Source organism: Lynx canadensis, chromosome D4 (assembly GCF_007474595.2).
Source record: "Lynx canadensis isolate LIC74 chromosome D4, mLynCan4.pri.v2, whole genome shotgun sequence".
NCBI lineage: Eukaryota > Metazoa > Chordata > Mammalia > Carnivora > Felidae > Lynx > Lynx canadensis.
The window spans coordinates 66,127,816-66,139,874 of record NC_044315.2 but is presented as its reverse complement, the minus strand read 5'-3'; the positions used below and the strand labels follow the sequence as shown (position 1 = coordinate 66,139,874).

General features: G+C 45.4%; 1 protein-coding gene across 5 annotated transcripts in view; it reads left to right on the top strand.

Moving 5' to 3' along the window:
* The window catches only part of ABCA1 (ATP binding cassette subfamily A member 1), a 136,390-nt gene that overhangs the window by 80,931 nt on the left and 43,400 nt on the right, over nt 1–12,059 (top strand). For all 5 annotated transcript variants that reach the window (XR_003964313.2, XM_030294117.1, XM_030294114.1 and 2 more), the window contains exons 12-19: nt 851–1,048; nt 1,858–2,063; nt 3,017–3,193; nt 5,137–5,359; nt 7,337–7,558; nt 7,971–8,175; nt 9,239–9,352; nt 11,462–11,633. Coding sequence is in view for 4 of the 5 variants with exons in the window: in XM_030294117.1 (XP_030149977.1) it covers nt 851–1,048; nt 1,858–2,063; nt 3,017–3,193; nt 5,137–5,359; nt 7,337–7,558; nt 7,971–8,175; nt 9,239–9,352; nt 11,462–11,633 (1,517 nt within the window). In the remaining variant the exon portion in view is untranslated. The remainder of the gene's footprint in view (nt 1–850; nt 1,049–1,857; nt 2,064–3,016; nt 3,194–5,136; nt 5,360–7,336; nt 7,559–7,970; nt 8,176–9,238; nt 9,353–11,461; nt 11,634–12,059) is intronic.

The window sequence follows — 12,059 nt, the reverse complement described above, 5'->3', positions numbered from 1 at the left end:
GAGCTGACTCATTTTTCTGGATGCACTGTGCAGGCTTCTGCCCCAGCCCTCTGGATCTACTGGTTGAACACCAGATTGGTTTGTCTTTCTCTTCCGTGTTGACCCACATGGGAAACCAACCAGCTAGGGAACGAGAAATGGAAGACAGGTCTCTTTTGCATCACCACCCACGCATCCAACAATTTTACTTGGTTCTACAGTGGCAGCCTCCCCCCAGACTAAACAGCACAAGTGCATTTGTCTTATTCAGTCTAGAGATAAGGTCATTATGAAGAGTCATCAGCTTGAGTCTCAAAAGAAGACGATGATATAGTGCAGGGGAAGATTTGGTAGAATCAGAGTCCATGTTTCATACCATGGCTTTGCTACCAAAGTAGTTGTGTGAACTTAGGTTAGGGACTTGAACTTCTGAACTTGTTTTCCCATCTGTAAAAATGGGAACTTTTAGACAGATCTTCCTCATGGAGTTGTGTGAGGTAAAGCTTATAAATCTAATATAAAAAATGTACAGAGTAAGTATGATCATTGTTGTTACGGTAGTTGATCTGTTAGGCTAGGCTGGAAACATATGGACACTAGATCCGGACTAGTCTGACTCTGAGTCTCACTTCCATGCCTGTTAGCATTGTGACTCAGCCTTGGTTAAAATCATACTTTCCCCCCACCCCCCTAACCTCCATATTCTCACCTGTAACATGGGAACACTATTTCTACCTTACAGTTTTCTATGAAGATAAAAAAAAAAAAAAAGACAACATATGTGAAAAGGTTAGGTTTTGTAAATCCTATAAGACTTAGTATCTAGATTTAGTTGGTGTTTATTGCTTGTACTTTCTCATTGGAACGACAGACACTGTTGGACAGCAGAAGCAATGACCACTTTTGGGAACAGCAATTAGATGGCTTAGATTGGACCGCTAAAGACATCCTGGCATTTTTGGCCAAGCACCCAGAGGATGTCCAGTCTGCCAATGGCTCTGTATACACCTGGAGAGAAGCCTTCAATGAGACCAACCAGGCAATTCAGACCATCTCTCGTTTCATGGAGGTGAGGATATGATCCATGGATCATTTGGAAAAGTCTTTGGCTTCTTTCTCTGAGATGGTCCAATGAGGTTTGGATTGGAAGAAAGTTGAGAAATAATGTCTAGTCTTATTTCCAGTAGTATCCCTCAAACCTAATACAGGGCTCGGTGTACAAAAGGCACTCAATAAAAGTTGAATGACTGAACGTGTGAACAAAATAGACCTAACTCTAGCTTTATTCTGTCTCCCTCAAGAGTGTTTTTGTCCATCGTCTTGTAGGTTTTCCGGAGCTTTTGTAGCTCAAAATCTGATGACAAGAAAACATGCCCTTAAAAAGGCATTATTTATTAAATTTATCTAAAATCTAATAGGATAGATTACATTTTAAAAATCTAGTTTTAAAAATTATGTGACTTAATAGGGACAAATAAGGTGTTTTTTGTGAGCGTGTGGCTTTTTGTTTTTGTTTTGTGTTTTGTGTTTTTGTTTTTGTTTTGTTTTGGTCTGTTTACTTGGTTAGTTAACGATTCAGAATTGCCAAGAAGACCAAGGAAAATGAGGTATGATCATTGTTTCAACCTCTTTCCCTCCACAAAAATCAATATAAGTAACTTATCTCTAAGTACTTCCAGCATTACTCTTAAATTGCAGCTAAAAAACAAAAGACTCCTTTCTCAATTGAATATTAGAAAATGACTTTGGAGAGGATGAGCACATGGGGATAAAAATGGCTTGCAGTCAGCGTGTCCCTCTTAGGACAGAATCTGCCTTGGCCACAGTGTATCATCCTGGGCACCAGGGCTCTTATGAAGGCTGTTCCTCTTCCATCAGTGTGTCAACCTGAACAAGCTCGAACCGATAGCAACAGAGGTCCGGCTCATCAACAAGTCCATGGAGCTGCTGGATGAGAGGAAGTTCTGGGCTGGGATTGTGTTCACCGGAATCACTCCTGGCAGTGTTGAGCTGCCCCATCATGTCAAGTACAAGATCCGAATGGACATCGACAATGTGGAGAGGACAAATAAAATCAAAGATGGGTGAGTTCAGTCCTGTCACACCAGCCAGTTTTGGGGATGACAAGAGCAGTTATTATGACTAGAGGCACTTCAGTTTAACTAATAACTTGGTAGAAATTCCCCCCAAAAAACCCTCAAATTGGTGGCATGATTTTGGTGAAAGTGGCACATTCATTGCTAGAGACTGTTATTTCAAAGGTCATAAAATACCATCTTTTGATTCAGCATTCCCACTCAAGAGAATTAATCCCACGGCATTACATCAAGAGGAAAAAAAAAAAGGCTTTAGGTTCCCTGCACTAGCATGATCCATTTTTACAAAAAAGGGCAAATAACTGAGGGTTGATGGGGGTGGGAGGGAGGGGAAGGTAGGTGATGGTCATTGAAGAGGGCATCTTTTGGGATGAGCACTGGGTGTTGTATGGAAACTAATTTGACAATAACTTTCATATAATAAAAAAAAAAAGGTCAAATAACCAGTATAAAAGGGAATGACTAAGCAAAATTTGGTATGTCCACTTAATGCAGTGTCAGGTAGCAAACGAAGGGGGAGAAAACCAAACCAACAGGTGGTATGCCCACTCTGATTATATGTGTTTCAGCATAAGTGCACATGATCGCTAAGACCAGAAAATAAGATGCAAAAATGAAAATAGTGGCTTTGTAATGGTGGCAGGATTGTGAGTGATTGGTTTTTAAAATTTTTTATAATTAATTAATTTATTTTAAAATGGTTATTTATTTTGAGAGTGTGGGTGGGGGAGGGGCAGAGAAGGGGAGAGAGAGAATCCCAAGTAGGCTCCATGCTGTCAGCACAGAGCTGGACACAGGGATCGAGCTCATGAACCCTGAGATCATGACCTGAGCCAAAATCAAGAGTTGTACACTTAATTGACTCAGCCACCCAGGGGCCCCTGGCTTCTTTTGGTGTTATGGTTCTAATGAATATTTGAGCACCTGTGGTTTGGTTTTAGGTACTGGGACCCGGGTCCTCGGGCTGACCCCTTTGAGGATATGCGGTACGTCTGGGGGGGCTTTGCCTACTTGCAAGATGTGGTGGAACAGGCAATCATCAGGGTGCTGACTGGCACTGAGAAGAAAACTGGTGTTTATGTGCAGCAGATGCCCTACCCCTGTTATGTCGATGACATGTAAGTTACCATCTTCTTGTAACTGGTTAACTCAATCCCTAGAGAGAGTATATATGCAACATACATACACATATACACAAGCATGTGCATACATACCAAAGGAGATAGGATGCTTTGATTTTATTTGTTTTACATGCGTGCTGATTTGGTCAAGAAAATCTTTTTTGAAATTCAGTGAAGATTTTAGGAAATAAGATGCCAGATGGAGGTAGTTGACTGTTCCAGCCATATCACTGACATGAATATGCACATACTGGTAATCTCCCCCCCCCCCACCTTTTTTTTAATGTTTGTTTATTTTGAGAGAGAGGAGGGGCAGAGAGGAAGGGAGAGAGAGAATCTCAAGCAGGCTCCATGCTGTCAGCACAGAGCCGGGCACAGGGCTCCATCTCACAAACCCGTGAGATCATGACCTGAACTGAAATCCAGAGTCAGACGCCTCACTGACTGAGCCACCCAGGTGCCCCTCCTTCCTTTTTTATCCATAGTTACCAGTACTTACATATATATTTTTTTATATTAAATTTTTTTTTTTTATTTTTGAGAGAGAGACAGAGTATAAGTGGGGGAGGGGCAGAGAGAGGGGGAGACACAGAATCTGAAGCAGGCTCCAGGCTCCGAGCTGTCAGGTCAGAGCCTGATGCAGAGCTCGAACCCATGAACCATGAGGTCATGACCTGAGCCGAAGTCAGATGCTTAACCAACTGAGCCACCCGGGTGCCCCCAGCACTTACATTTTTTTTTACAACCTTCCCGTTTTGGTTAAAGTTTGCTCAAAGAGCAAATTTCAAGTGTTGTGACAAACACATGCAGGCACATGCACACAGATACACATTCCCCAAACACAGAAACCGTGATCTAGACCCGTAAAGAGTGACTGCATATAAATTTGTCCACTCCCTCTTTATAAGTGGTGAATCACATTTTGAAACAATCCAAATAAGACTGAACAAGGCCTTTTTTATCTTAGACTTTAGGTAATCTTTTGGTACTTAGTCACTAAGCTGCCAAGACCTCGTGGGAACCGTGCGTTTGGATCTAATGATTTCTTGTAAGAAAGAACAGGCAGAGGTGTAGTTATTGCAGGCATCTGAGATATGTAATGTTTCTTCCAAGTTCTGGAAATTCTCTTATTCTCTGGTGTAACTGTGTAGAGATCAGAGTGCTGAAGGAGTGGGGAGCCTCTTACGTTTGCTGTCTGCTTTGCATTGAGCAACGATTTCCTCATGTGGCTCCCTCTAGCTTTTTCCAAGTCATCCTGAATTATCTTGTATTTTACCTTCAGAAAGATTAGCCAGAGTTTTCCAAAGACCCCCCCCACCCCCACACACTGCCCAACCCCTCATCTAAGATTTACTCTAGGAAGGATGTCTTAAGATGAGGACAGGATGGGAGCTTAATGCATTAAGGGCATTTGCCTGTTGTCACATAGCAGATAAGTGCATAAATAGTAAAGCTGGGACTTGAGCCTGGAGTTCCAGGGTCCAAAGTCTGTGTCCCTTTTACGTCACAGTACCGCATTTCCTATTCTAGTTTGGAATTTGAAATATTACTGACAAGAGCTGCCTGGAGTCTGTTTCTACATTATCTGTGATCAAAGTTGTACAAGTCAAAAGCGAGATGACCTTGGAGATACGGAACTTTTGTGAGAGAAGGAGTTGGTTTTTTGTTTCTTCAGTACTTTAAAATAACCTGCATCTCGTAGTTACTTCGTGGCTAAAGCAGACCCCAAAGAAACTCCACTTGGCGGCACTCCGTTGGTTTGTCAGTATATTGAGCTCCTCATGAAGCTTTGATAACCCGTACGTTTCACAGTCTGGAGGGTCTGCCCCTTGTGGGCTCCCTCTCGGGGCTTCCTCCCACACGCAGGCTTGGGGACGCTGGCCTCTGAGCCTGATTCTCACTCCCCGTAATTCTCCTCCTCCCTTCCGTGGGGCCTCTAGCTTCCTGCGGGTGATGAGCCGGTCGATGCCTCTGTTCATGACGCTGGCCTGGATCTACTCCGTGGCTGTGATCATCAAGGGCATCGTGTATGAGAAGGAGGCGCGGCTGAAGGAGACCATGCGCATCATGGGCCTGGACAATGGCATCCTCTGGTTCAGCTGGTTCATCAGCAGCCTCATTCCTCTGCTCGTGAGCGCCGGCCTGCTGGTGGTCATCCTAAAAGTAAGGCTGCCACACCAGCCCCCTGCTGCCAGGGAGCTCCTGCACAGCCAACATCCGCTGTGTGAGGAGAAAAGCCAAGAGTATTTGGGAGGGAAGGGGTCATACGTGTCCATCTTTAGAAATTTCCTCGTTCTATGTTCGGGAAGAGTGAGGCCCAAAAAGGGGCAATGACTTGCCCAGGGGTCAGCGCAGCTGGCTAGTGGCTGAGCAGGGCTAGAACCCAGGGATCTTGCTTCCCAGGTAGGTACACACTTACTGTGCCATGACATCTCCTTGGCAGTGGTTCCTGGCAGCATCTGAGAGCTGTGCATTTCCTTAGGCGTATTGGGTAGTGATTCTGCCAGAATTTTTAAAAACCATAATCTGAGAGATGCATGTTATTGCAGCTTAGGTTTTTCTGGAAACAGAGGCTGAGAGTTTGGTGAATGGGTATTTGTTAGGGATCAACATCTATGGGACGGATGGGGAGTATGCAAGATTGAACAGAGAGAGGAGGCATGAAATGCAGTGCAGGACCAGCTCCATGGGCACTCTGGAGCATACACAGCTTGCTGGAATTGTTTCTTTTTTTTTTTTTAATTTTTTTTTTCTTCAACGTTTTTATTTATTTTTGGGACAGAGAGAGACAGAGCATGAACGGGGGAGGGGCAGAGAGAGAGGGAGACACAGAATCGGAAACAGGCTCCAGGCTCCGAGCCATCAGCCCAGAGCCTGAGGCGGGGCTCGAACTCACAGACCGCGAGATTGTGACCTGGCTGAAGCCGGACGCTTAACCGACTGCGCCACCCAGGCGCCCCTGGAATTGTTTCTTATTGAGCTGAAATACCCAGCCCCAAGGTCTCCCTCCTGACACCCCACACCCCATACCCAGGCCCCTCAATCAATCATTGGAATGATGTGCCCCAGGGCCAGGCAGCTTTCTGTGGCTGTGACAGACCCAGAGGAGTTGACACCTAGTTGACCGCTGTCTGCTGTGACTGCCAGGCAACATGCTCCCCCTCCAAAGGGACTCTGGGCAGCGGTATTCTGTGCCCACCCCATATATTAATAGGTTTGTATACTCATTTTTTTTTCCTTACAACCATTTGTTTTAAGGATGCATCATGTAAAAATAAATGTTTTCAAAGTAAGGGGAGTGCAAAGGGATAGGAACTAACATTTAGTTGAATATTAGCTACTGTTAGTTACAAATGAGCACTTAGTGATTGCTAAGCACTGTTGAGAGCACATCACCTGTGCTTTCTTATTATACCTTCACTAACACATTTAACCTGTAAGCAGATGAGGCCAAGGAAAGTTAAGGGCTTCACCGAGGTCACCCAACAGTAGGACAGAGCGGTGCTTTCTAAAATCAACCTCCTCTCATCATCTGATATCTGACTGCAAGGGTGGAGCTCCATGGTGGAGGCAGTGGTCCTGTGGCTGGTGGGTAAGAACTGCTCTGGGACCACATGCTGGCTGGTCCTGCTCAGATACACCCAGATGAACTGGGCAGAGAGAGACTTGAAAGGTCCGGTCCACAAGATTTGGATGATTGTGGGAATGCAGAACCCATGGCAGGTTATCAAGGGGGAATAGTAAGATTTCCTGGCCATTTTCCATGGCTTTTGGAGGGGGAAGTCCTAGAATGCTGTCTCCCACAACTCTTTCTTTGTGCTGAGGGAGAGTCCTAGTCCTTATAAGAGGAGAAACCAGGTAGTGGTATTTCTTGGAGAAACAAAGAACAAAATTGTCCGTTGGGATGGGTCTGACTGAATCTCAGCCCTGGACTCCTCTATTCCTGCCTCTGCTGTGTGGTCTTGGGCTAGTCACCATCCTGCTATTTCAGCCTCAGTTTCCTCATCAGAACAATGGGCAGTGCTGTTCCCCTATGTTATCTCTGAGATGTGTGAGTAAGCCCTGGCTTCTTCCCATAGATGGCGCAAGGATGTGCTTGCTTGTTGGGGCAGCACAGTTTATAGGTCTCTTCTTTCCCAGTTAGGAAACCTGCTGCCCTACAGCGACCCCAGCGTGGTGTTTGTCTTTCTGTCGGTGTTTGCTGTGGTGACCATCCTGCAGTGCTTCCTGATCAGCACACTCTTCTCCAGAGCCAACCTGGCGGCGGCCTGCGGGGGCATCATCTACTTCATGCTCTACCTGCCCTACGTCCTATGCGTGGCGTGGCAAGACTATGTGGGGTTCACGCTCAAGATCTTCGTGGTGAGCAACTACCCTTGGGCAGGAGCTGCAGGCACAGCCGCAGGGTGTTTGCAGTCCAAGGCTGAGAACAGGAGAGGAGTGTGTGTGTATCTGGGGGTGGGGGTCGGTGGGCATGGGGTGTAAGATTGCTGAGCCTTCGGGGCATCTTTGGAAGCATAAAATTCTAAAAGTTTTACGCTCCATCATGCATGCATTTCTGAAATGTGTGTGCATAATGAGCAGTTAAAAATAGAATCCTTTTATATGCTGTTAGTGAGCCCACTACCCTCAAGGGATCTGTAGGTGAATACTTCCATATCTTGTAATTGATCCATTTTGCAAATTCAAATTTCTCTGGGTGGAATTTACATTAGAAATAATAGAAAATGAGACACAAGGAGATGGATAAGTGACTTTTGCCTCCTTCTCACAGAGCCTGCTGTCTCCTGTGGCTTTTGGGTTTGGCTGTGAATACTTCGCCCTTTTTGAGGAGCAGGGCATTGGGGTGCAGTGGGACAACCTGTTTGAGAGCCCCATGGAGGAAGATGGCTTCAACCTCACCACGTCAGTCTCCATGATGCTGTTCGACACCTTTATCTATGGAGTGATGACGTGGTACATCGAGGCTGTCTTTCCAGGTACATGGGGCTTCCACACTGCTTTAGCCATCTGCTAGGGAAATGTAATTTCTAGCTGAAGAGCTCCCCTTGTTTGTGCTGGAATTTCTACAGAGCTCAGTGCTCCCTGGAAAGTGGCTAGGGCTTTAGACCCAAGGCAAGCCATCCAAGGAGAAGCAGCTGATGCTGAAAGTATAACTCTTGCTACTGACATAGCTCTCATTTCTCAAGCACTGTGTGCCAGGTGCTGTGCAAAATGTTAGGTATACTTTGGAATTTACTCTCACAAACCTCTTTTGCAAATGAGGGAACTGTGAATCAAAAAAGTACCTTGCCTGGCGACACACAGCTGGTAAGTGTTGGTCCTTGAGGACAAATCTGGTTGGGTAACACTGGATCAGCTGATCCAGAAGATTCCTCCTTCTAGTGCTGGCCCAGTTCTCTAATTCTGTGTCCCCAGAATTCCCACCAGGAGACGTTCTTGTTGCCTGAGTACTGCTTGTGAATAGTAAGAGATGTTGGCTCTAAGCCCTTACCTGTGATTCAATCAAATGAGCATTCATAAAAATTCATTTTCATACTTCCCTGAATAAATCTCCTTGACCAAGACCTGCCTTGGATACATTTTTATATAGATCAAATTCTGAGAGAGTGAGGTTTAACATTTTCTGGTTCACCTGATTTTCCTCTAAGGGAGTGTATATGAAATGTTTATGACCTGTACCTGGGCTTCCGGCATGGAAGATGCAATTTTGTATCATACAGATCTGGATTCAGAGTCTGAGTTCTTAACTTACTGGCTGAGTGACCTTGGGTAGGCTACTTATCCCTCAGTATCCACATCTGTAAAATGGGGTTGATAACCTATCTCATGGGGTTGTTTGAGGATTCAGAGAGGTGTAGAATGTATGTTACATATAGTAGGTCTCAGCAAATATTTGCTCCCCGTACTGCCACCTCCATCCCAGTCTGTCCCATCTCCAGAAGCTGTGTCAAGGAGGGAGTAGTTCTGGCTGTGATACCTTGGGAATGCTAGCATGTTGCCAAGCATGTCTTACATCTTGTTTTTTATCTTTGCTTTCAGGCCAGTATGGAATACCCAGGCCCTGGTATTTTCCTTGCACCAAATCCTACTGGTTCGGTGAGGAAAGCGATGAGAAGAGCCACCCTGGTTCCAGCCAGAAGGGAATATCAGAAAGTAAGTGCTGCTGACCTGCCTGAGCACCACCCCCACCACCACTCCACCCCCGCGCTGTCAGGGGCAAAGGATGGCTTTTGCCCCTTAGAAAATGTAAAACCACTCTAGGGGTAGAGAAATCACATGCAGTGCATCTTTCCAAATTCTCCCATGCCAGTTGTGTCCAGTGCTGTTGTTGACTTATTGGGGAGTCGCTATCTGGTTCCCTGAGGGACATTGCCTTTGTTTTCTTGGCTTCTAGGAAAGAGGCCCTTGATCTCTATACTTCCACACATATACCTTCCTCCAACACACACTCTTCATGATAAATTAATAGCTAAGAAGAAGAGGTAAAGACAGCTGTCATTGTGGAACCATAACCTCACTGCCTGCCTTGTCATAGTGATAGATATATGAACCTGTGTAGGCTGACACCAAGTGGCTGCCAGAGCTCAGTCTGTGCTTCTTGATATTCTCACCCCTCATTACCCAGAGCCCTAATCCTCTCCTGGCTCCTGACGGTAGGTGGAGGTGCCCATAGTTTAGCAAAAACTCTGCCTTCTGGGCTGTTGGCTCAGGTTCTTGGAGAGAAAATATCTTTGTGTTCAGTGTGGCTTCCTAAGTAGTTAGTCCCTTTTCTGCTGATCTCTTCTTTGCCTTCCCCTAGTTGCCAGTGGAAAAGTCTGACGTTCCTTAGCAAGCACACTAGACAACTTACAACCCACCTTGCCCAGTGTCCCAGCCTCTTCTGCTGTTCCTCCTCTTCTTGCCCAACCTCCTGTCTACACCTAATTCTGAATCAATCACCTAGAACTGCTCACAGTCGCCAGGACATGTCATGCTCTCCCACATCGCTGTGCCTTTGTATGTGCTGTGTCCTCTCATGGATGATCCCTTTCTTTAACTTGCCTGCCCTCTAAATTACTACTCCTTCCTCAAGATCTAGTTTCATACCCCTTCCCCTGTGCAGTTTTTCTAGAGTCCTAGGTGGTCAGTCACTTCCTCTTCTGAGATCGCATGACTCTGAAAAACAAACAAAAAGCCTTTTTATTTAAAATAATTACAGACTCATGGAAGTTGCAAAAAACAGAATGGGGGTGGGAGACAGTTCCCTTGTGCCTTTCATTCAGTTTCCCCCAGTGGTAACACCTTGCATAACTATAGCACAGTATCAGAACCAGGAAACTGACATTGGTACAACTCCTAGATCTTCTTCAGATTGGACCAGTTTTACATGGACTCATTCGTGTGTGTATTTAGTTCTGTGCACTTTGTCACATGCAGATCCATGTAACCACTAGCTCTGTCAAGATGCAGAACTGTTCTGTGAACGCAGACCCCCGTCATTCTGCCTTTTGAAAGTCGTAGTCACCTCCACCTCCCTTCCTCCCCGGTCCCTGACACCTGCCGGCCACTAATCTGTTCTTCACTTGTACATTTTATTATTTCTAGAATGTGATCTAAATGGAACCATATAGTATGTAACATTTTGAGATTGACTCTTTGTCACTCAGCATAATTCCCCTGAGATCCATCCAAGTTGTGATGTGTATCAGTAGTTTGTTCCTTTTTATTGCTGTGAAGTGTTGCCCGGTCTGGCTATTGCTCAGTTCCATGGCATTTTTCGATGTGTTTTTTAAACAATTTTTAGCCTTCTATATTTTAGTTTTTTAAGTTTATTTTGTGAGAGGTGCACTGTGTATGAGCAGGGGGAGGGACAGAGAGAGAGAGAGAGAGAGAGAGAGAGAGAGAGAGAATCCCAAGCAGGCTCCGTACTGATGTGGGAGCTTGATGCAGGGCTTAATCCATGAACCGTGAGATCATCGTCTGAGTGGAAGTGAAGACTTGGATAGTTAACCAACTGAGCTACCCAGGCACCCCAGCCTCATATATTTTAAATGCTTGTCAAATCTTTTTCTCCCAATAGACTGTGAATTCTCCTTTATCAGTGAATTCCTATCACCAACACTACTGCCCAAATAGACCCTAAATAAATGTTAGTTCCCTGCTTGCCTGAGAAACCAGAACTATCCAAGGACAGTTCTGAAAGACAGGCACATCCCCTCTGTCTTTGTGCTCCACTTGTCGGTATTTTCTGTGAGTTCATTCCCGTCTTCTGCATTCTGACAGTTTGCATGGAGGAGGAACCCACACACCTGAAGCTGGGCGTGTCCATTCAGAACTTGATGAAGGTTTACCGAGATGGCATGAAGGTGGCTGTTGATGGCCTGGCCTTGAATTTCTATGAGGGCCAGATTACCTCCTTCCTGGGCCACAATGGAGCTGGGAAGACCACCACCATGTAAGAAGAGGGTGCGGCTCTCAGAATCAGCCACAGGAAGGTTCTGTAGTGCAGTTAGAAATCCATACGTAAGGACGTTGCACTGGTCACTGGGGCAGAGGTAGAGCACATGAGGAGCTGATGAATGGCTCATATTACTTAATCACAAGAGTGAGTTCCCGGTGCTGATTTTTGCTAGATGTTCTTTCTTAAGAGTAAAACTGCCTGGGAGCCTCTTGATGACCTTTCCCATTGAGTTCTCAGAATTCTGCACTGTTGCTGGAACATGAGGTTGTGACAGCTCTCAGAAAGATTCTCTTGAACCAGTTTGGTTAGAACTCTGAAGCAGGAATGTGGGAAGAAAGATTTGATATGTTGGAGAGAAGTAGTGATTTCCAGGAGCTCTGTAGCTAAGGAGGTATGGCCAGACAGCTGGCTGTATGACTG